The sequence below is a fragment of the Phaethon aethereus genome (genome assembly GCF_964289735.1).
Source record: "Phaethon aethereus genome assembly, chromosome: 1".
In the NCBI taxonomy this organism is placed as follows: domain Eukaryota; kingdom Metazoa; phylum Chordata; class Aves; order Phaethontiformes; family Phaethontidae; genus Phaethon; species Phaethon aethereus.
The window spans coordinates 4,237,449-4,261,059 of record NC_138575.1 but is presented as its reverse complement, the minus strand read 5'-3'; the positions used below and the strand labels follow the sequence as shown (position 1 = coordinate 4,261,059).

The 23,611-nt window shown below is 51.3% G+C and overlaps 1 protein-coding gene across 3 annotated transcripts; it reads right to left on the bottom strand.

The window, feature by feature from the left end:
* Positions 1–3,510: 3,510 nt before the first annotated feature.
* On the bottom strand, positions 3,511–22,580 carry PFKFB3 (6-phosphofructo-2-kinase/fructose-2,6-biphosphatase 3; the record flags this gene model as incomplete). 3 transcript variants are annotated; one of them, XM_082001758.1, is made up of 16 exons in its annotated part: positions 22,289–22,580; positions 16,974–17,099; positions 16,553–16,649; positions 15,965–16,031; positions 15,735–15,809; positions 15,371–15,427; positions 13,415–13,539; positions 12,446–12,653; positions 11,451–11,597; positions 10,975–11,079; positions 9,832–9,961; positions 9,561–9,623; positions 9,328–9,392; positions 7,610–7,780; positions 6,471–6,493; positions 4,521–4,575 (listed from the first exon to the last, which is right to left on the bottom strand). In XM_082001758.1, the coding sequence occupies exons 1-16, from the start codon at positions 22,365–22,367 to the stop codon at positions 4,521–4,523; spliced, it is 1,593 nt and encodes a 530-aa protein (XP_081857884.1). In that variant the 5' UTR covers positions 22,368–22,580. The 3 variants fall into 3 exon arrangements, with proteins under 3 accessions (XP_081857885.1, XP_081857884.1, XP_081857883.1); XM_082001759.1 differs by lacking the exons at positions 4,521–4,575; positions 6,471–6,493 and adding an exon at positions 3,511–3,540; XM_082001757.1 differs by lacking the exon at positions 4,521–4,575 and having other exon boundaries at positions 6,467–6,493; positions 22,289–22,475.
* Between the last annotated feature and the right edge of the window lie 1,031 nt (positions 22,581–23,611).

Sequence of the window (23,611 nt, the reverse complement as noted above, 5' to 3'; positions counted from 1 at the left end):
GTCGTGACCTCAGAGGACAGCTCTTTTCTGGCCCTTCGGCTTCATTTAGCATCATTTGAAGGAGGTATTTGGTTTCAACTGTACTAGATTTGAATAAATGCCTAGTCCTGTCTAACTTGCAGCCAAGATGAAGATCTAAGTAGGACATACTCCACTTTTGTACTCGACAGCGATGTAGTCAGTAGAGCTTGGGGGTATCTGCTCGCCCTGAGCAGGTGTCAACACTTGGCTGGAGGAATCACACCCTCAACTCCACTGATGAGCTCTTCAAAATTGCTGTAACATGGTCTGGGGGAAAAAAGAAAAAAACGGATCACTCCATGGGATCCAAATGGTTTCCCTTGGAGATGATCCTTAGAAAACCCACTGCGGGGTCAGGAGGGGTTTGAGGCACAGGAACATACGTGCGAGGCAGGACTCACGGCACATGGTCACGCTTGGGGCCACCGAGCCGCATCGAGACCGGCCCGAGAGCGTAATTGCTAACGCAAGGAAGAACCAGGTCACATCTGTATTTCAACAAGATACTTTATTGGTCCAGCAACTGCAAAATATACAAATTTCTGAAAGGCAGACCCTGTTTTTAAGCTGGCACAGCTTTATATCAGGCAATTTTTCCAGACGTATATACAGAACAGTTAACATACCACAAATCAAAAAAAAAAAAAAATCCCAAGTAACTACCCTTCTCTCCAAGCTTTGCAGTATACATTAAATAAATAGTGTTCTGCTATCAAAAACCCAAAAATAATAAAAAATTAAATTCAAGTATCACAAAGGAAAACAAAACTAGGAAAAAACCAAACAACTAAGGGGGGGGGAAAGAAATCATTGGTGTGGTTCGACAAGTCCCCTCTCCCCACCAGCCTTGGCTGCAGCATCGCTGCCTGATCCTTGGCTCCGTTAACCAAAAACGAGGCAGTGAGTTCCTGGGGCAGCATGATGGCACAGGGCTGACACCATCCCACCTACCACCCACCCCTCCAGCAAGAAAAGGCCTCTCCGCTGCTCAGAGACCAATTTTCCCCTTGCTGGACAAAATGCCAGGTTCAAATTTCATCTTTTCGTAGACCTGCTGAGACTATTATTCCCAAAGGAAAAAAGTTTAGGGTCATTAAGGGGTTTTTTTGCCTTTTGATTTTTTATATATATATATTTATATATGTATATACACACACAAATACACGCCAAAACATCTGCAGAATTACATGTGTACAAGATCGATCACGGGGCAGCCAGACGTCATGTTTGCATTTGCCGGCTTATCTTTTCGTAGCAGGAGGAGAAAGATAAACCTCCCCAGGAAGGAGGCTGAAAAATGAGCCGCCTTCCCAAAACATTAATTTTTTCCTCAATGTCAGAGAAAACTAAAGAGCAGATGTCAACCGCGCACACAGGGAGAAGTCTGCTTTTAATGCGGCCATTAAAAAAAAAAAGGGGGGTGGGTGGGGGGGAAGTGTTCTACGTTTCATCTGTACAGGAATATAATACACATATGCACAAGCTCACACAGGCAGGGCGCTGCCGAGCCCGCGGCCCCCGGTCAGATACGGAGCGAGCGCGGTCCCGGCCCCCTCCCGCCGTCGGCGCCGCTCCGAGCGGGCGCTTTGGCTACACGAGGCTGAAGCGCTAGGCACTGTGGTTCGCCTTTTCCCAAAGGAAAAACAGACCGACACCCCCCCCAACATATACACGAAAAAAGAAAACAAAAGCAAAAATCATCCTTTCTCCCCAAATCTCTCTGCTCCCGTCTGTAGGGATGTTGTTTCCTACCCCGGGGGTTGGGGAAAGCCACAGGAAGGATGAAACCCAAGGGCTGCCCATCTCCAGTCCTCCAGCCCAGTGAAGGCTGCCTTCACCTCCTGCCTCCAGCTCAGCCGTGCGGCCAAAAACCAGGAGATGGGGATGGAGAGGATGCTGCACAGTGGAGTGGGGGGGAAAAAAAACCAAAACAAACCAACCCCCCCCCCCCCAAAAAACCCAAAACCAACCCAAAACCCTAAAAAGAAAATTAAACAAATGCAAAATCCACAGACTTTTGCACAAAGCAATAGTGGTTAATTGCTATTTTTAACCGGTCTCACAGCCCGGGACAGGCTGCCAAGGAGGGATCTTGCGTATCAAACCACTGGGAGTTGGCTGACGGAGTCTAAGTCAGGACCTCACCCTGTTTCCCCCCCTCCGCACCCCTTAACGCCGTAACTACTGGGTTTTTTGTAGTCCCAGCTTTCCAGCATGCAAAATAAAATAAAAAACAAAAAGTTGCTTGTGTTCAGGCTTCCCTGTTAAGGGGCACGACTCGGAAAAAAATAAAATAATTATGCTCCTGCCACAAATAAAGTGCAAAAACCAAGCGGTTTCTAGGCATACACATATTCACACCCAAGTGTGTGTGCATGTATATATATTAAATAAAATAAAAAAATTAAAAGAACACAGACAAAACTGTCCCTTCTTGTGGCTTTTTGCAGCCACACAGGGCCTCCTGCACCCCAGCCAGACCTCTGGCTACCTCCAGGAGATCTGTGTGTCTGCAAAGCGCATCTAGCTCAGCCCGTCCACCTGCGATGACGCAGGGATTCAAACTCCCCCCCAAAATCTCCGTCTTCCTCCAAGGAAGAGGACAGGGGAGATGAAGTACCAGCACAGCACCTCAACCGGTGCTCAGTCTCCCCAAGAACTGACACACTCCTGAACTCAAGAGCACCCCTGGGTGCTCCCCAAGATGAAAGCATCACCCGAGCCGCCGCCGGCGTGGCTCTCCGTACGCTACAGGCAGCTCGTGACGGGTTTTAGAAGCAGATCTGTATTCTCTGCAAACCCCTTTAAGGTGTATCGATTCCACAAAAAAAAAAAAAAAAACCAAACAAAAAAAACCCAACATATATTTTGGGGGTTTTTTTTGGTTAAACCCAGCAGTTCTGGTTGTGAAGACTTCACACAACTGCCGTCCTGGGTGAGCAGGGCTGTGCGTGTGCGACAGGCTGGAGCACGAGTAGAGGACCACGGCACGGCGTGCTAGGGGCTTTCTTGGAGAGTAATTAATAATAGTAATAATAATAATAAAAATGCAAAACCCCTTTGCTCCCTCCCTCCCTTATTCGTCTGCTAACCCTGCACCATCCACATATATACACCCCACCCGGAGACGGGTGGGTACGGATCAGCTATACAAAAGGAGATCAAAACTGCTGAACAGAGGAAAATTAAACTCCCGTGCGCTAGAAGCACTTTACAGCTGGCTGCGATCTAACAGGACGCCGGAGAGGAGAGCAAACGCTGCAGCCTAAAGATCTGGTGGTGACCCCGGGGAGCTCGGCTCCTCTCCTCTGCTCGCCCGCGTCTCCCCGCTCGTCAGCGGGGCGGTTTGCAGAGGAACAGGCGCGGGAAGAAACAGCCGAGGGTCGACCTCGCCGTAGACGGAGGAGACCGGTTTATAAGCAAGCTTCGGAAGTGGCGATGGGATGGGAAGCTGGCGTCGCCGGTGGCCTCGCGACAGCGCCAACGGAGTCACGACGGTTTCTGCGAGTTGTTCAGGTTCTGCAACGAGAGAGGAAGGACCGGCGTTGGGGGTCGTGCTGGACCCCATCCCGGCGTCGTCTTCTACGTGCACATCAAGCAGGGGACGGGGGGAGTTACAGAAAGCCATGGCACGGGTCACTACGGAAGCACCCACCACAGAGGAGAGGACACTGTCCACCCAAGGAGAGAGGGGGGGGATGCGCTGACTTGCTACCCACACCCCTCCCCTCAGGCACCACCTGGCTTTAACTAGAGGGTGGGAATTTGGCAGAGATAACCCTAAAAACTGACCTAAAACCAAGGCAACCCTCCCACCCAGCCAGTCTGCACTTCTGAAGCTGCTCTTTGGTCTGTGCAAGGCAAGGCGACACGGGACCACGGTGTTCACTGAAGGAGCCCGATGAAACATCTCTCTCTTGCTTCCCTTGAGGGTGGGCAGTGTCCCCCTGCCCACCAAGGAGCGGGTCACCGTTCGTCCATCCTTGGCACTTCCAAGAAGAGGCAACTCCCACTGGTCGTGCCAAGGAGCCGGCACAGGGACCAGCCACCACCAGCAGTATGGCAGGAGCACCCGCTCCCCTGATGATGTCCCATGAGATGTCCCACCTAGAGCTGCTTCAGACACAGCCCTGGTGCGAGGTGGTGACAACAGCACCCACCAGCACGTGGTGAGGACCACAAAACCAGAGACAACCAGCTAAACACAAGCAGGACCAGCATCCGCTAGAGAAGAAAATCAAGGCGAGATGATCACAACAAGAACATTTCCCAATTCACAAAACTACACGAAACAGGGTGGGGAAAAAAGGGAAAAAAGGGACAGCTAGGAAGGTTTCTCAACAATTTTTTTTTCTTTTTTCTTTTTTTACTACCTAAACTGCCTCTTACAAGCACCAGGAATGCCGGCCAGGCTATGAGGCAGAGCGGGCTGAGCTGTCCTCTCTGTTATCTAAGGAGACAGGAGGAGGGTCAGGAAAAGCCACATGTACCACAGCCATTTACCTTGGAAATATTAGTAAAGAGAAAACTTTGAGAAAGTGACAAACGGGTCGTCTTTTAGCATGAAAAGTGAAGGGGAGAAGAAGGGAGGGGATCAGGTCATTAAAAAGTGCACTTTGGATCACAAACCAAGCAAAAGGAAAAGAAATCATCACAGCAGGTAGTCCCACAACCCCAAACCAGCTTGATCCCACAGCCAGGAGGACTCTAAGGTACACAGCCATGTTCCCAGCCTCTCCAGGTGTCCCTTGGTCCTCCTGAATGGGGGTCAAGACCCCAACAGTGAAGGCTGATGCAACAAAGCGCCCACTGCCAACCAAGTCCCATGGTGCAAATTAGGAAGGAGGTACCTTCCACCTCCCCTGACCCCATACAGGTTGTGGTGGGACACAGTGAGGGACAAAACACATGCACGTACAAGACAACAGCCTCCAAGAGGTAACAGCAGCATGAATGCCACCCAGCCTTTGGTCTGGGGTGCCTTCACAGGTCCCGCAAAAGCAGCCTTTAAGTCACCCACTAGTAGGTGCAGGCAGGCTCCCAGCAGCTGGAAATTTTAAACTTGCTGGTGCCAAGTGGGTAGCCACCACCGCCTCCTCCAGCAGAGCTCCAGGTCTAAGGAAAACTTGATGTAGCCATCTCCCAAACTCAACATCGGAGCGTGTTTTCAGTGTCCCAGCCAGCACTGAGGCATGCAGTGCTTTTTATTACAGCATGGATGGGAAAAAGGTGGATGGAGGGACGGACAAAATAAAAATGGTTTCAAAGCAACCCAAGAAGACCAGATACTTCACCAGGGGCTTTTGTGCCCATGAGCAGCAAGGGAAGGAGCACAGACATACAGGCCACACTGAGCAACTCAACATCTACATTCACACAGGAGCATGAGCGGTGATGATCTTCCCCAACTCATCCACCAGCAAAGCCAAGTGTGACCTTCCCAACTTCCCTTTTCTCAAAAACATGTACTCTCAAAGGGCAAGTGATGTGAGGTTCACCAGCTGTTATGTGCAAGCAGGGCTGAGGCCTGGACATGTTATAGCAGATTCCTCCATCTTCAGCCCACAAAAATCAACCAGGGCAAGGATGCCCGGAGGCTGATTCAAACTGGTCTATAGAGGGCAAAAAGACCCCTGGGCACTACCCCAGCCTCAGCTCAGCCCCAAAGTCTCCCTAGTCTTTGAGAAGACATTTCAGCACAGCTCAATGACTGCTGATCTCTTAACTCAATGATGTAGCATGAATTAAGTCCAAAGGCTTCCAATTTATCCAGAAGCTGTCCTGTGCCTTTTGGATCTAACAGCACTGAGCCAAGCTGCTAAAGCCTTGATTATTCATAATTAGCCCATTAAATGCTCAAGGCATCCTGCTTAATAGAGGTAGAGGAGGACAATATCCTTTCATCTACTCTGCCCAAGGCATCTAGGCACACTGTTCCCAAAATCCAGGTTTGCAAAACTGCAGAATGCCAGGACCCGGGATCAGTCCAGCTCCCGAAAACACACTTCTGCTCCCAAGCAAGTGATAAAACCCTGTTGGAGGCCAAGGTCAGAACCTTCTCCGATATCTCTCTGGTGCCATCACACATAGACACAGCTCGGAGCTCCCTGGGAAGGACAGAGAACCTGGGTTTATCACCAACAGCATCTCCCATCCCGTGACTGTCCAAGGAGGAGGCAGGGAATTCAGACATCATCGATACAGGGCAAGTGATAATTTGCTTCATTTCTCAACAAAATTGGGACATTTAATCAAGCTAGGATACTTAGGGGTTGGACAAAGCAGCATCCATACTCTCCTCTTTACCCTTCCTAAGACATACGCAAATCCCTCCCACACAGAGAAATATTAACTCCAAGAAGTCCACAACCCGGCCGGGTTTCACAGCAACAACAAAACAACCAGTGGGATGGCAAGAGGAGGGGGATAAGACGCGAGAAGGTACTTACAGGCATGCCTTCCCTAGTAAAGGCTGCAGAGAGACAGAGAGAACGGAAAGAGGTGTCAGTAACGCCGCGCGAGACTGGGCAGAGGACACCAGACGGCAGCGAGGGGCACGCCAACAGCGCGCGCTTCCAAACCCAAAGCCAGCAGAGGGTTTGTTGCGAGACTCAATCAGCCCAAGCGGAGCCCCGAAAGCCGAGAGACAGACCGAGCGGCCCCACTCGGTACTTGCTGGGGTGGGGAAGGCTCATGCAAAGCAGCCACCAAGCAGAGCGGTTGGAGGAGCACGGCATGCTTCCTAACCTGCCCCAGACCTGGCCAAGCTGGGGTGAGAGGACACCAAACACCACAGACAATGTGAAGAGGGGCCAGGCGAGACAGCGAGATCCAACAGGCAGCTGGCGGGAAAGGCAGCACGGCGAAGGGGCTCCTATGTATCTACGGTTGCTTCGCTGGTACCACCCCAGCTCCTTAATGAGCACAAGGGAGGGGGTTGTTCCTGGAGAAGTGCAGCAAGCAAGGTCTCTCTACATCCTTTCATGGGCGGGTGAGAGAGGAGAGGACACATGAGCATCACAGCAGCTACCCACTGGGTTTCACCTAGGGCTGCAGAAGGCAACTGGGTTCACCATGCCAAGAGGTTTCTACTAATTTCTCGTCTGTTTTGCCTATTGTCCCAGGAAGGAGGAGATCCCTCCAGCCAAAGATGAGTCCTGGCAGCTCCTTCTCGAGGGAAGCACAAGAACATTTGCGCAACGCCAAGGTCTACGCTGGAGCTGAGAGCATCCAGGGGGAAGGCACGAGCCCTTCGGTCCTGCCCGCTCTAGAGATGTGGCTCCTCAGGAGGTTGACACCACGATGTCAGATGGTTAAGGCACTAAATTAATGCAGCCTAGAGCTTTGGGCGAACTTTACAATGCCCTCAAAACCCAAGAGAGGACTGACAGCGACCCTTCGCCAGGTGCTCCCAAAACCAACCCGAGGCAGGGAGGGACAGCAGCCGTGGGAGAAAGATGCAGCACAGGTTGCGACAAGTGCAAGCCGTTCCCCAGCTTCAGGAGCGACAGGAGGAGGACAACAAACAATAAAACAAGAATAACAACAAAAACAAAACAAAAAAAAACAACACAAGAGTTCAACTAACTTGTCCCGGCAGCTGCGTGGGCACTTCCTGAGGAACACAGCCTGGCAGGGCAGAAGAAACAGCCACATGCTCCTCAAAGCTGTTGATGCGAGGTTTTTTGGTGGGCTCTGGGCTTGCTAGAGGGGTAACGCTATTACGTCTCATGAGCGGGTTAGGTCCCTTCTTTGCTTCCTAAATTAGAGTGAGACAAAGAAAAAAAAAGTAAATAAAAGAATAAAAGAAAATAAAATAAAATAATAAAAAGGGAAGAAGGCGAGAGTTATAAAGGAAAAAAAAAAAAAGAAGCAGGGTGCGTTTTGGGTTCTTTTCTTAAAGCGGCCTCTGCTTTTCCCCCAATCACTGTTGACGAGCAAAGGATAAAGTGAAAGGCTCTGGACACCGCAAAACCCCCCCCAGTGCAAAACATTCAAGAACGCAGTGCGATTTCCCAAGAAGGGGAGGGGAACAAAAAAAAACCCCACAAAAAAGCCCTGCACTCCGAAACGAGACAGACCTTCTCCTCACCTGAGCCTCCACTCACAAAAAAGTAAATACAGATTGCTAAAAAAACCATAAAAGTAACCAAAAGCCATGACTTTACGGGACAGAGAGAGGTGCCCATCGGTCTCCTCCTCGAAGCCGGTCCCTCTAGCCCAGGGAAGCAAGAAGAGGGAAGACAAGCCAGCCCAGGCTGATAAGGGAGGTTTGGGAAGTGGGGACAGAGCAGCCAGCGAGGGTCGGCACCGTGCTAAGCGCCAACTGAAGCGAGGCGGGATGGAGGGGCAGTGTCCGCGCAGCCGAGCGAGGGACCCCAGCGCTTCTCGCACGCGTCTTGCGCCATCGTACCCGCAGCCCCCGGCTCTCCTGCCAGCCCCGGGGAGGGTGGTGGGGAAGGGCATCGGTGGGCCCCGCGGCAGGGGGAAGGACTGGCTTCCCCGCTACGGCCGCAGGGAGGGAGAGGCAGCTCAGATGCTGCCGCCCGCTTTGGTCGGGAAGCCAAGAAAAGGAGGTGTGAGCCAAAGGGCGACGGCTCCACCCACCCCCCATCCAGACGGGCTCCATCACCGCTACAAGCAAGTTGGAAAGGTCCCAGTGGATGGGACGTGGGCACCGCCAGGGTCCCTGGGGTCCCCTTAGGTGGCCGCCCAGCCCCGACACCGAGCTGGTGCCCCCCTGCTCTGGCCTCTGAGCTCCCGGTGGAGCACGGGGCAGATGGACCTGACCTTACAGGAGTTTTCCTCCACACAGGTCTCCTCCCTGCGGCATCCCCAGCCCAGCGCCACCACCCTCCACAACAGCACTCCGGTAGCCCCCCAGAGCCGTGGGTATGCCGGAAAAAAAGCCAACACAAAGGCAGATGTTGGACGAGGCGCTGAGCCCGGGCTCTGCTAGCCAGCTGGGAGACCTGGGAGAAGTCACCTTCTCCACCCATGGCTCCATTCCCTGCTTGGGCGAGCAGATGACAGCACAGGCGAAAGTCAAAGGCCAGGGAGGAGCTTTCCCTGGGCCAGCGCAGTGGGAAGCAGGCACGTGCAACAGTCCTTTTCCCTCGGAAAACCCTCGACCGGCCACGTCTTTGCAGAGCAAGAACCCACCTGACGCCCCTGTCCTCCAGCAGCACTCTGAGCATCTAGCTGAGCAACCTCCCCATGCCTGACCCGGGTGTCCTCGCTGCCAGCTGGCCACAGGGGAAAGGAGGGGGACACCAAGGGACAGCTCTGAGGAGAAGCAACACTCACCTCTGGCCGCTCCCTGTGGGTGTTGACGGCTTCGATGTTCAGAGAGATGGACTCCACCCGGCAGCCTGTCGGAGGAAGCACAAGGAGATGGAGCAGCCATCAGCAAACCTAACAGGCAGAGGATGCTACAAGGTACTGTCCCAGACCCCTGCTCTTCTCCCAGGGGCAGCTTGGACGCGGGAGGAGGTACAAGTCAAACCCCTTGGCATATTTAGCAGCAAGGCCCCACTTACCATAGGCCACTGGGGTCAGCTTCAACACTGTGTGAAGGGGACACTTCAGGTAGGGCATTTCATCTGCAGAGAAAGCAATGCAGGAGGGTCATCCCACCCCCTCTCCAAAAGCAGGCTCAGACACCTTCCGCAGCAGCTGAGGCCATCCCGTACCAGAGATGCATGCTCCAGGCCCTGCGTGGACCTGAACACATCCCTCACCTCCTCAGAGCAATGTCTATCATCCCTCCTCCAGCAGGATCGATGCCCTTCCCAGGGACAGGGAGCTCACCTGCACTCTTGTCCAGAAAGTACGCCAGGAGACAGCGCATGACAGCCTGGTGACAGATCACAAGGACGTTCTCTTGTCTCTCCAACTCCATGATGACCGGCTCTAGGCGCTGCACCAGATCTTGGTAGGACTGAGACAGAAGAAGGGAAGGGAGGTATGGCATAGAATCAAGGAAACGAAGACCTCACAAGAAACAATGGTCATTGTCTTTGTCCATCTATTGATTTCATGCCTCAAATTAAATCAACATAATTACTGCTAAAAACAAGCAAAGTTCAACAAATCCTCATCTTCAGGCTACTCTAGAACACAGCTATTTCTTCTGGTCAGAGAAGAAAGCAGCCATTCATATCTCAGTTACAGTCCTAGAGAGTTTATTAAGGTAAGCAACAACGGCACAGGGTCTTTGAGCATAGTGTCTCTCTATCATCTTGAAATTTGATTTTCTCCAGGATTTCTAAGTTCTGACAAGTCTGAGGCAACCTGAAAATCTCCAGGGTTTTGAAAGACCTCAAAGAACCATGACAGGCAGGCAGAAGGAACCACTGACACCCAGAGTCAGTGTTAGACATCGCCAAACATTCTTCTACTACACAAGCTGTCATTAGGATGTCTCCGAACATTTATTTTCCACAAATGTCTATGGACATGACTTTTAATATGGGGATAAAAAGCCCGATTTGCAACCTAAAGCATCATCCAGAATTGATGTCAATTCCCACCTCAATGTGTCACTCTCCAAAAGCAGGTCGTGTTCCCCATGCCAGAAACAGATATCAATATCAACTCAAGAAGTAGAAATTACTTCTTTGGAAATGCAAGAAAAGGAAATCCGGGCAGCACAACACTGAGTGGGTGTAATGGAGGAGGTTGGACTAGAAACCTCCAGAGCCACCATCTTCCTAGTTTGCTATCAGTTTAGTGGGACTATTATTAAGGGATACATTTCTTAATGAGGTCTTCACGTACCACGATTTCACAAGAGCTCAATGCAAAAGCTAAATATGAACCCTGACCTTTCTTGAGTCTAGTTTCTTGGAGCACGTGCTGCTCCCTTGCTCCGAGTGTAGAGGACAGCACGAAGACAAAAACGCCGTGTTTAAAGTAAGAGTCACATCTCGGAAGGTCTCCTTGCAGACTTACCTCCCCAGAAGGGTAGCGGTAGTAATATTTATCCTGATCACGTAAAGCAAATTCCTCTGGATGCTGCTCTCTGATTTCTTCATACGTCATTTCTTCACATACACCCTGCCAGAACAGGACATCCATAAGGTTACTGGACATGCTCAAAAATCATCAGCACACCCAACAGGCAAAACCTTCTCCAAAGCAATTGTCTATAACCCTCTGAGTGGTCACCTACAGAGCATTTCCGAGCAAAAAATCATTTTAATCTACTCATTCAAGCCAAGATCTTGAAGCATCTGCACAAGGTAAAGCTAAGATCAGAAGCCAAGTTGTCATTACTGCAGCAGAAAAAGTACACTTTCCCACAGAAGGAAAGTATCCCCACAAAAAGTGAGATTTAGGCAAAAGTGAAAAGGCCGGTGCAACCACTCTCTCTGCCAAGCAGCAGCCAGCATGATCTAGCTGTTCCTACTGCAATCAAAGATACTCACAGCATCTATTTCATTAAGTGCCTTCCACTGCTCATAGGGCAGTTGGAGAGCTTCTGCCGTTTGGATTGTCCTCTTTAGCTGGCTGGTCCAGACTTTGAGGTCCTTCAGGTTCTGCTCCTCAACGAATTTGTTCAGTGCCAGTGCAAACTGCGGGACATGAAAAAACAGAGGTTGATTCCCGATCCACAGCTTCCCAATGGGTGGTCTTCCCTCCTTCCCAGTAAATGTTGCCTTCTTCAGGACCTCTTTTGCCTTCCATACAGACGTATTAGCCTTCTGCTCTGAGGTGAAGAGCAGCCACACATTGATCCCCAAAAGCTATGAGGGGTATGAGAACAGAGAGAAAGCAGAGGAGAAAGCAGCAACCCAATGTCATCAAGGAACAACACCAGCATCCAAGAAACAGCACCACAACCTGGGCTCTGCTACAATGCTACGGGTGATCCCTGGCCACCCTTAACCATGGCTCTGCTTATTTGCCATAGAGCTAAATCAATGCATCCTGTAGTCCTTGATAATAGTCACACCTCAAATGACTCCATTTGGACTTCAAAATGGTCTGGCAAGCCAAAATAGCTATTAACCCTCTCTGAAGCAGCATGTTTGACCATGTCTTTGAAGAATCAAATAGTGAGCAACCTGAAAGCACCCTCAGAGCCGGCTGTCCCTACCAAAGGGTGGCAGCAGTCCTTCTATATCCCGCCCTGCCTGTGCAAGGTCTGAATGAACTTGATGAAGATATTCATAGCCTTCTCTCCCAGAGTTTTCTGCAGCCCGACCTCTATTAACCCCTAACTATACGCAAGCCTACATGCAACATTGATGGCTGGAAAGTCTTGTTTTGAGGCCATGCCCAAGCCCATATTTGACCATCCCCGTAGATGGATCCTCTGAGCACCCCAGCTGTCACCAAATATACACTTAGCCCAATGCATGGCATCTACTACAGCCAAATAATTCCTAGAAACCATAAAGGAATATTCCCTTCTCTTTACCTTCTTGCCCCTGTTGGAGAGGCCCGAGTCACCTCCAATCTTCCCCTTGAGGTTGAACTCGCTTTCACCATGCCGACAGAGATAGATGGTACGGGGCTGGACATGGATGTTCATCAGGTAGTAAACGATCCTGCTCTGGATGTGATCCTGAACCCTGTTGACCAGGAACCGCCGGCCAACATCAATGACTTTGATGAGAGAAAGCTCCCTAGGGAAAGCAGAGCAAGTGGGTTGCCAGTGGAGAAAGCAGAAAGAAACATCATCCTCAAAAAACAGCCTTGTGACATGTATCAGTCAACATAATCACCCTTTTAAAAGGATTTCGTGAAGGCTATTTTCAACAGGAAGCTGACAGGTAACGGCAATTCATGGAGAGCCAAGTAACACCAATGTAATCACCATTCCTCCTTGCAGCAGTAAAGAGGATTAAACAGGGCTAGCAGAGAGCACGTTCCTCCCCAGGACAGGGCTCAGCAGGACTGGGATAATCCATGCAGGGCACACAGACCTATTTGTGAGCAGTGGAAAGGCTGGGAGCTGCCTGCATGGTCATGCAGGACAGCAAAGGTCTTCCTAGGGCACACAACTAGGTGGAAACCACAGGGCTTGCTCAACCTTGTGGTCTGAGCCTGTTCAAGCAGTCCCTTCCTTTAACTGACAAAAGCACCTCAGAAACACTCAAACCGAACTGCTTTTCCATAGCCTTTGTATTTAGACCTGCAGAACCAGTGTATCTAAGCCCAGAAGAGCCTGGGAAGGTTTCAGTGCCCGGCTCCCTGGCACAGGGCTAGGGAAAACCAGCATTTTCAAGGAAGAAGCCCGAACTCACGGTGAGGCTGGGCCATACGTTATTCTTACACAGTCACGTACTTGAACACAAAGTGAAACATGTTCTACAAACTTCATTACTCCACTCTCAGGAGTAGAAAGGCATTCAAGCCAGTTTAGAAGTCAGCAAAAGTTTCTTACCGGTCATAGTCATCGGGGTCGAGCGGCTGGTAGCTGGCTTGGTAACAATTGATCCTCTTCATGAAGTCCTCCATGGCATCGGTCGAATTACAGTCCCGGTAATCAGGGCTGGACAATTTTACTTCCTGCAGCAGGAGGGAAAACACGCCGCAAGGAGAGGTTAGGAAGCTTTCTTTCCAAGCCAGGCCATGCCAATTACAAATTTCAAAGTCCTGCCAAGATCCAGGTATCAGCTGAGACACTTTATAGTCATCACTTATCATAACACAGAAAAGAAGCAAACGAGACCCAAAGCTAAGCACAAAGTGAGAAAATCTGGTATAAACTGTTGCGTGACCAGTATAGATGCACATCAGTCCACTCCTCCCAAGAGTTGGGGTAGCACTTCACCACCCAACACAGTGGGAAAACTGAGCCATTCTTTTATGGCTAAAGAAAAGCATTAGGTTTAAACAGTTCAAGCTGAGGATGGAAAGTGCATGAGCTTAGACAAGATGCTTATCCCGGGCCTTTTGAGTGAATAAAGCTCCCAGGAGGTAGAGGTCAACCTGGCTGTCCACCATCCGAGGCAGCGGGATAACAACATTCAACCCCTTTCTGTGCATTATTTGGTACAAGCTACTGGGCTGAAAGATGCTAGAAACGGGCAACGTGAAGATCCAGAACTCTTATGGACTAAACTCTGCCTGAACTACTCTAGCAGGCTACTTTTCCTGAAGATCTGGGTTTGAGCAGCAGCGTTACATATTAGTAACTTCAAGGACCATCCTGAAGCCACCAGGATAACACAACCGAATGACGCGTGTGGCAGCATCCCAGGCCCGCAGCGTATTTTCTGCACTGATCCCAGCACTAAGAGCACCTTTCGTCTGCAGCACCTCGTGGAGCAAAAACCTACGCTCCGCTAGTAGTTCATTTTTTCCCCCTTCAAGCATTAGTTTCCAAAGAAAGGGATTAAATCCTCCAAAAAATCCAGCTTCAGGGAGTTGCAAAGAAAAAAAAAAAAAGAGGAAAGAAAAAAAAAGATGGAGTAAATCGAGCGTTTTATTAGCATCATGGAAAAGGCTGTGTGCAACCTCCCAAAAAGCTGATCACTGGCCATGGGACACCAGCTCCCAGCAGGAGCAAAAGCCATGCTCTCGCTGCCACCACAGCACCCTTTGTGGAGCCCGTCCCAGGGGCAAAATAAAACCCAACAAAACCCTTCCTGCAGACTTTGGGTACCGTGCAACGCATTCCCAGACACCATAAAATAGCTTGCAAAGTTCAGATGTACAACTGGAGATAAGGCTGGAGCAGAGCCCAGTGGGGGAAATGACACTTTCCTTCAAGTTAATCATGCCTAGGTAGGCCAATTAGCATCTACCTGCCCCAGCCAAGCCTAACGGGCAAAGGATCTCTTCTGCTGGTGGGAAATCAAAGATCCAGCAGCTCCCCAAGGAGCCAGGAAGCAATGTTTTATGCTACTTTCCCAGCCAAGATTTCAGCTACTGGCAAGAAATCTCTAAGCTGAGCTGTTATTCTTCACAAAGCAGACCCCAGTAGATTTTGGGAAGCTGCACATGGCTGAAGACACCAAGTCAGACTGCTCTCCAACAGGATTTAAATCCCTAACCACACCCATCACTTCTAAAAAAACGGGACTTTGCAGGGGTCACCAAAGCATCTTGAATACATTTCTCTCCTTGATATCAAGTTACAGGATAACAGAAATGCAGAGAGCGTGGAAGGGAATGCAGCAAAGACTACATCGACTTTTCTTTCATTATGTCCAGGTGGCCCTATGTCCTGGGAGGTAACAGCTCCTTTCTCATCCTAGGGACAAATACACCATAAAAAGATAAAAACCTCCTAATCCTCAACCAGCTCTGTCAAGACATTCTGTAAGAAAGTGGCTGAGCACAGGTGGACAATCTCCCATGAGGGAAAACAAAAGCAAGACATTTGCATGCTTACCATAACATTGGTGGCAACTACTGTGGGATCATTGCAGACAGATTCAATGAAGAACACCTGAGGACCAAAACAAAGCTCACCTGAAGGCCAGCAATAAGGTTTGCAGCACTCAATCAGCTGCTTGCTCAACCCAACCTCCTCCCTTCCTTGATCAGAGAGCTCTGCCTCTGCCCCACTCCCATCCTTCCCTTCTCCAGGGCTCGGGATTGGGAACAAGGGAAGAGTTTCGTATTTTTGATCAAACCCAGCAGCGAAATCCCCCTTATACAGGGGCATTACGAGAACAACACATTAGTGGAAAAAAAAATGCCAACAATACACTAACGTAGACTACACAATACAGGCATAGCCTGATGGTACCAACCTTGAACCCATTTTCTTTGGCAAAGTTTAGGATCATCCCTCTCCTCTCCCGCGTGGTATTGGTGGCATCAAAAACCTTTAAAAGCAGAGATCCCGATGAGCACCCAGAGTGCCTGGTTTCCCACTGAGCCCTTCCTCAGAGAAGGAACTGCAGAGAGAACTGCACGGGGCACAGTGCCTTCGGGACGAGGACTGCTGCCAAACCCCATGGAGCACATCTCTTGAGCTTACCGCAATCTGGCCAGCCTCCTCCGTCAGGTACAGCTTGACGTCCCTCAAGGCAGCCAGGGCACATTGCCTACAAAAGAGGCGAGAGACACGTGGTCCCGATGTCCTCTGAGATGCTCACAGCAGTCAGCACACAGACCTCTGCAAAGGAGGGCAGGCTTTGTGCCTCCTCCTCCCCTTCTCCCAGGGACCTTTTAGGAAAGACACCATCAGCCTGCCACAAATACAAGAGCCATGCATGCTGAGCAGCACGCTGGTCTTCACGGCAGAGGCAATGGTAGATGAAGAAGCGAAGGCCAAACCTCATGGCAAACCTTGTACCCTACATTGCTGAGCCTGAAGGTGAGTTCAGGGTACTACTCATGGAGGATGTGTTGGTGATCCTGAAGCTACCAAGCTGTGACAACTTCCATTTTCAGCTTTTGGCGCCCAAGTCAGGCCCTCCTTAGGCAGGCAGGGAAACATCAAGCTAGAGCTCAGCTTTTCTGTCCATCACCCCCCAAAACAAGCTGGGCAACTCCACTTCCAGCCATGGGCTTCACCACCCATTTGGGACTTGGGTATGAGCACAGATGCGGTGCCCACAGTTACCTCCTGACTTTCATGGCCTCCTCATTGTCGGGGCGGAAGAAGTCATAGGAGCTGTAATGCTTCACAGCCTCACGGCGATACTCGCCCACGTTGAAAACTGCATGGGAAAAGCAAAGACCATCAAAACCAGGAGCAGTGTCAGTGCAGCTCGATTCAGCTGTGCAGCTCCTCCAGATAACGCTTTCCAGCAATGGACCAAGAAGTGACATCTTAGAGCAAAAGGCTCAGGGACATCCCTTGGTCTTCAAAGTGAAGGAGAACCTAAGCTGCAGCAGAAGCGATGGGAGGACATGGATATTTGGCCCATGGGAACTTGAAAAGATCCTCCACCACCTTCCACTCACCAAGGGACTAAGCTCCTTGAGCATCTCCCAAGCACCCAGACCTCATGCTTTCCCCAGGCAGACAGTGAAAGCCTCACCTTTTGTTGGGACACCAATCCAGTTGAGGTAGCGAGTCAGCTTCTTGGAGATGTAGGTCTTCCCACGGGCTGGGAGGCCAACCATCACTATCACAGTGGGGGAATTGGCAAGCTGTGGCCCACAGGCTGCGAGGAGGAGGAGAAAGCACAACATGAGCAGCCGTTAATCCTCCAGCTCATCTTGTATCAACCCTACAAGGCACTTGCTCTTGACTCAACCTTTCCCCAAGTCCTTCAGCAGCTAGAAGAAACCCAAAGCCTCTGCTCCCTGTGCACCACCATCTCTGCAGTATCTTCTGTGCATCCCTCATAAGCATGGACAACCAAAAACATGAGCAGGCAAATCCCCTGACTCATTTTTGCAATGGGATCTGCTGACTGAGCACATGTCAGAGCAGGGGGCATGGTGGGTGGCTCTGTGGCTGCCCACAGGTAAGAGACGACTGCCCCAGCTAAGCCATGCTGACCCAAATTCACCCTGGTGCCACCCAAACTGGGGGACAGGAGTGACAGCTTGACAGCCATGGCAAGAGGAGAACATCCCGATGGCTGCAAAGTGATCAAGGAACCAGCAGCTGCCCCAGGCTCCCTGCAGGACCTCTGTGCCTCAGTTTCCCCATTTGGGGGGGAAAAAAAAAAAATTCAAGAGAAACACAACCTCTTATTCCTGCAATTTGGCCAATTCTGTGGAGAGCTAGAGGATGGCCAAGGACTTTGGTCTGGTCCTCGCAGCAGCGCACTTTAGATACAGCTGTTGTGCTGAAATACCAGGTGTGCACCGAGATCTCCACCCACACACTTTCCAAAAACTTTTGCTAGCTTTTTAGCTGATAAACATGCAAATGCAACCAACTAACTGTTTTCACTGAGGACAAGCAGGGCCCGAGGACTGCAGACCCACCGGCGTTTAAAAGCAGATATCCAAGAGTGACTTTTTCCTCATAAACTTGTTTTAAGCTGGAATTTTTTGTTGTTGTTGTAAAGAGGGTCCATGTGAAACATCTGGAAATAATCCAGAGGCATCACTTGGTGATGGCCTGGCAAGTGAAGAGAAACTCCTCTCCAATTCACCCGAATGGCACGGCCAAAATGCAGACAAGGCAGCTGCCAGGCTGCCCAGGTGAATCGCTTATCCCGCCATAAATCCTTTAGAAAGTAAATTCCTCTTTCAGTTTGGAGGAAGTTGCTGAGGTTGCAGGACTGGGAATGCAGTTTTGCAATTTTTTTTTAGTCCTCCACAGCCTGGTCCCAGCATCACGGGATGCCTCTGGACTATCTGGACCGCACGCCCCACGGACCATGTAACGTGGCAGCATCCCTGCTCCTCTCCAGGGTTTGCCCTACAGAATTGCTTCTCACAGGATGCCGCACACACCAAAGGCCAAGGCACAAAGCCAAGTGCTTTAAATATGGGAAAGGAAGATCTTAACGATGCCTAATGGAATTTGGATTAGCCAGACGTCTTTCATGCCACCCCGACGTGACACGCCAAGAGCCCTCCCGGCGAAGGCAGAGACAGCCCCGATACGCGAGACCCTCCGGGGGATTTCTCACCCACCCTTCAATCTGCCCGGTGAGGCCAGAGAACTCAGGGGAAAGGAATGCAGGGAGTGAGTGGCTGGTGGCAGGGCCATAAAAACGCAGCTTAATTATGGTCTGGGCGGAGAGCTCTGCCTGCCCATCCCAGCTGCCTGCAGGTGGGACCAGGCGACGGCGGCAGAGCGGTGTGGGGCTGCGAGGGGCTCCCGGGGATGGAGACAGGGCGGTGGGTTGGGGTAGATTTTTCTCGTCTGGGAAGGATGAGAAATCATCCCAGATCCCAGGAGATCCGGGAAGGGCAAACAGACCGAGAGGTATCCAGAGAGCACGCAAAGCACGTGGGATTTCCTTCCCTTACTAATAAAAAAAAAAAAAAAAAATCCAACGGCTAAAGGAACCAAATTAAGGCCACAAGGAAGAGTTACAGCACTGGTGCCCAGAAGGGGACAGAAGAGCCACGCATCATCTGTCTGGCTGTCACACCAAAGCAGACTCAGCAGATAAGAGGTGAGAAAACTATCTAAAAGAAGAGATTTTTTTTTTTTTTTTTTTAAATATCCCACATTCCTCAGGCTGGACCTACCCTCGCTCTTGCTCCCTCTGTGCGACCTGCCTCCCCGGTGCCGCATTTCAAAAGCCCGGGCCAGCTCCTGCTGATTTCAGCAGCAAGCCCTGATTTTGTGTGCTGGGGTACCAAGGGAGCTGTGCAATGTATCCAGAAATTTTTTTTTTTTTTTTTTACTCTAACAATCTCACATCCTCAACCAACCTATGGGCGCAAGTCTTCTGCACAAAAAACCAACCACATATTAAATAGAGAGGGGAGAAGGAATAATACTTGAATAAAGAAACTCCTTTCCCTACCTGGCAGCAGACAAAGGATACCAAAGAGCGGAGCCAAGAGGATTTGGGGCCATTAAAATAATAGCATTCCAAGAGGATGGGGACAAAGCCAGGTACTGTTCACGTCTCTTTGGCTCCAAACAGCTGAGACAGCACCTGAGCTGGCGCAAACATGCCACCTCCAAAGGGTGCTGCAGGAGTTAGACACCTGTATTGGGGGCATCTCCCCCCAGTTCCATTTGCTGCCAATGGAAAGATCCAGGTTCCCCTTGTACTGTGAAAAAGCATCTGTTTGCAGACCTGGGAAGCACTTCCCAAAACACCGGGGCATAGGGTGTGCAACTTTTTTATCAGGAACCTGAGCCCAGCCCCAGCAAAATCACAAAAGCGTCCAGGAAACTTTGCATCAGGGATGAAACAGAAGCCCGTGTTTTGCTCCCAGTGCTTCACAAAGACCTAATTCATCTCTTCCCCCCCCCCCGCCACGGCCAGAAAGCTATCAGGGGTTTCAATGCATATTCATTACTCGTTATCAATATGTATCCAGGTAAGTCAAGGTCAGGGGTGACTTTCGAAAGGCTCAGTCAGGATATTGAGAAGTAGCTCGTCACTTGTGCCTCCTATCTGCTCAGAAAGCTGGCGTTGGTGTGCTCTCGCGGGTCACCGGGGCGGGTGGAAGGAAGAAAGAAAAAAAAAAAAGAGGGAAGGAAATTTGCTTCTATAAAAGGTTCGATAAAACAGCCACCTTCAGGCATTTTTACTGTCTCCTTGTAAGAAGTGTTCCCATGTGCCTCCTGTAAGCCCACGCCACTCGTTCGACGTTAGCCTTACGTTCCCCGTGTCCAGCCTCATCCCACCGCAACTCCCCGTCACCCTCGCGGCCGCACCGAGGAGACGTTTCCGCGCCGCGCATCGCGCGTGCCTGAGGGACCGGTATCACCCCGCCGACCTGCCAGCACAGGTTTGGCACGCACATCCCCGCCGAATTTCCATTCGCCCTCGTCCACCAAGCCGGAGCGATGAGGGAGCGAAAGGCAGGAGCAGCCCCCTCCCCTCGCCTGGCTCTGCCCATCCAGCCGCCTGCGACGACTTGACTTTCCCAGCCCCTACGTGAGGGACGTGCAGCTTGACAGCAATTTAATGGATCGCCGTCAAAAGGCCAGATGAAGGCATCGCTTCGCGTCCACTGCAGCCTCCCGTTGACGAAGAAGCGGGCGATCGGGCTAATTATTTCACACGCAGGGAGCAGCCAGGCGGAGCTTTCCAAGGATGCTCCCAGGGATGCTCCTACTCTCTCCTCCTCCTCCCCAGGGACCGCATCGGGCCTCGCATGTCTGGGACACCTCCATTCCCACCCGGCTTTGTGGCTTTGCTCTTTGTTGCCGAGGAATTGATAGCACCTCGAGTTTAAAATAGCCACCTGGGGTTTAAAAAAACTTCCAACTAAAAAAGCCCGATAACACTCTTCCCACAGAGCGCAGCGAACAGTGCCCAGCATGGCTTGTTCCCACCCCGAGAGAAAATAATTAGAAGCCCCATTACGGTATTAATGAGTCCCTTGGTGCCTTAATATGTTAAAATATGTTAGTTTTCTGCTCTGCGAAGGAGAGAATTCTCTCCTCTGAGAAACCAGGTGAATAAAGCAACAAAAAACACAGGGAGGCTCCGCGTACACGAGGGATTTCTTTCAAAGGTGTCAGTTCGGGGGGGGGGGGAGGGGGTATTAAAAAAAAAAAAAAAATCAAACCCAACCGATACATCTGCAAAGCATTAAAGCATTAAAGCCAGGAGACATTTTACCCCGCTAAAAAGCAAAGCCCCGTGGCAACCCGGCTGTTTCGCCTGTTGCTGAAAGCCATTTCCTCAGCAGCTTCTGCTGCAAGAGCCGCCCTTGCCAAGCACAGGCTGCGGGTGCGAACATCCGCTGCGGGGCTCCGCCGCCCCGCGCCGCACGCCCGACCCACGGCCACGGGGCACCGTCTGGCAACTTCACGGCATTTATTACGATGATTAAAAATTACTTGGAAATAAATGCCCGAAACGACTTTAAAAAAAAAAAGAACGCCTGCTCAAGGAAAGCATGGGAAAGGCTGATTCACCCACTGGCCGAGCCCCTTCCATCCTCCGCCCGGGCTCTCCGCAGCCCCGGATCCGCGGATGCCTTATTTCGAGCTACGCGGAGTTGCCCAACTGGCAAGTTGTCAGTTTAGCTGTTGGGCGAGTTAAAAGAGCTGCCTCTTGAGCTTTAGTATTGTGTTATGATTCATGATTTGTTTTATAGTAACACCGGGATGACCCAAGCGTTTGCTTTTTTTCTTTTTAAAGCGCGGAGGTTGGTTTTGCACGCTCAGGACGCTTTCGGAGCTCTTGAAAGAAAGGAAACCGCTGCAGAAGTTCAAGCATTATTTTTTTGCCTTCCTCTCCACCTGCTTCCTATCTCACCCCAAGCACAGCACAGGGTAAAAGTGCAAACGGCTGGTGGTTTTTTCCCCAAATCCCTAACTCTGCCCCCCCCCCCATTAATAAACACCTAAAAAAATCTCAGAGCAAGGTGCCAGACACCCTGGAAATCCCAGCCGAGCGGGTGCTGAGGGTAGCAACCTGCTCCCTTCCCTTTTAATCCCAGGGCTGGAAGCGGGGGGGGGGGTGTGAGGGTGGAAATGGGGACACGCGTGTCTCGGCGCCTCTCCGCATCCTCCGCTCCACGGGGCCGCGGAGCTGCCGTGAGATGGCTGCGCCTGCCCCCGGCTCCCCGGGCTGCGGCCAGGGCTCGGCAGCGGGCGGGACGCGGCCCCGGGGTGATGCTGGAGGGCTATGATGGGGAAGGGGGGTGTGGGGAGGCCGTTCCAAAGAGTCCCCCTGGGGTGCGCGGGAGGATGGGGGGGGGGGGGCTGTTTCCCACCCCCCCGGTCCCACGGGGTGCCCGTACTCACAGCGGCGGGGCAGCGCCGGCCGGTTGTCATTGGGAAGCCAAATCTTCTGGATGCGGCTTTGCGTCAGCTCCATGGGCATTTTTAAAACAAAGGTCTTTTTGCGTTCCGCGGCCACCTTGGAGCGTTTGGGGGGTGGGGTGGCAGGAGGGGGAAAAAAAAAAAAAAAGAAGAATGAAGGGGGAAAAAAAATACAATTAAAAAAAAAAAGGCTTTTTGTTGCAGTCGTCCCTTTGGGGGGGTGGGTGGCACAAGCGGCTGCGGCGCTTTCGATGCTCCCGGGAGCCTCGCTACGGCTTTACGGCGGATGAGGGGGAGGAGGAGGAGGAGGAGGAGGAGGAAGAGGAGGGACGGGGCTTCAAGGCACAAAGCCGGCAGGAACGGCACAAATCCCGCCGCAGCGTGCTTGGAGGGAGCGAGGGCTAGTCCTGCCGCTAATTTCGCTATAAATCCAGATAAAAAAAAAAAATAGCTCTTTTATTTTGGAAAAAAAAGAAAAAAAGGAGGAAAATCTCAACGTGAGGCAGCTGGGGAAGGGCTGGCGCTGCCTGGCTCCTGGCTTGCCGCAGGGAAGCGGCGCTGCTGCCGTTCCTGCCGCCGCCGCTCCTCCTGCTGCTGCCGCCGCCGCTTGCCGCTCTCCCCCCGCTGCGCCCGCGATGAGGCGGCGGCGGCCGCGGCCGCCTATTTCTAGTCCGCCAGGCCGGCCGGCGCCCGGCGGCTCCCGCCCTCCGGGGCGGGGGGGGGGCGGCCGCTGCGCCGCCGCGGAGGAGGAGGGGAGGGAGGGAGGGGGGGGGGGGAGGCGGCGGGCGCAGAGGGCTCGGGGGCGCGGCCCGGCCCGCGCTGCCGCCTGCCGCCCGCCCCCCGCACTGCAGCGGGGACAAAGGAGGCGCCGCGGCGCGCGGGGAGCTTTGTTCTGCGGCGGGGGGAGAGGGGCGGCCCGCGCCGCGCGGGGGGGGCGCGCGGGCGGCCCCCGGGCGCGAACCGGGGACGTGAGACGCGATGTGTAGGACAAGAGAAGGTATAGGAGGAGAAAGTATATAGGAGACTAAAAGAGATAAAATTAAAACATGTTGAAATACAGAGAAATTAACATGTATAAAAAAAGAAATCCATGAAAATGAAATGTCTTAAAATAGAATAATAAAATAATAAAAAGGTAAAATAAAAAATCAAAATAAAAAATAAAGTAAAAAAATTAAAATAAAATAACGAAAATATATTAAAAGTAAAATAAAATAATAAAAAGTAAAAAGTAAACATAAAAATGAAAATCAAATAAAAAAATAAAATTATAAAAAACCCCACAAAATTAAAATGAAAAGTAAA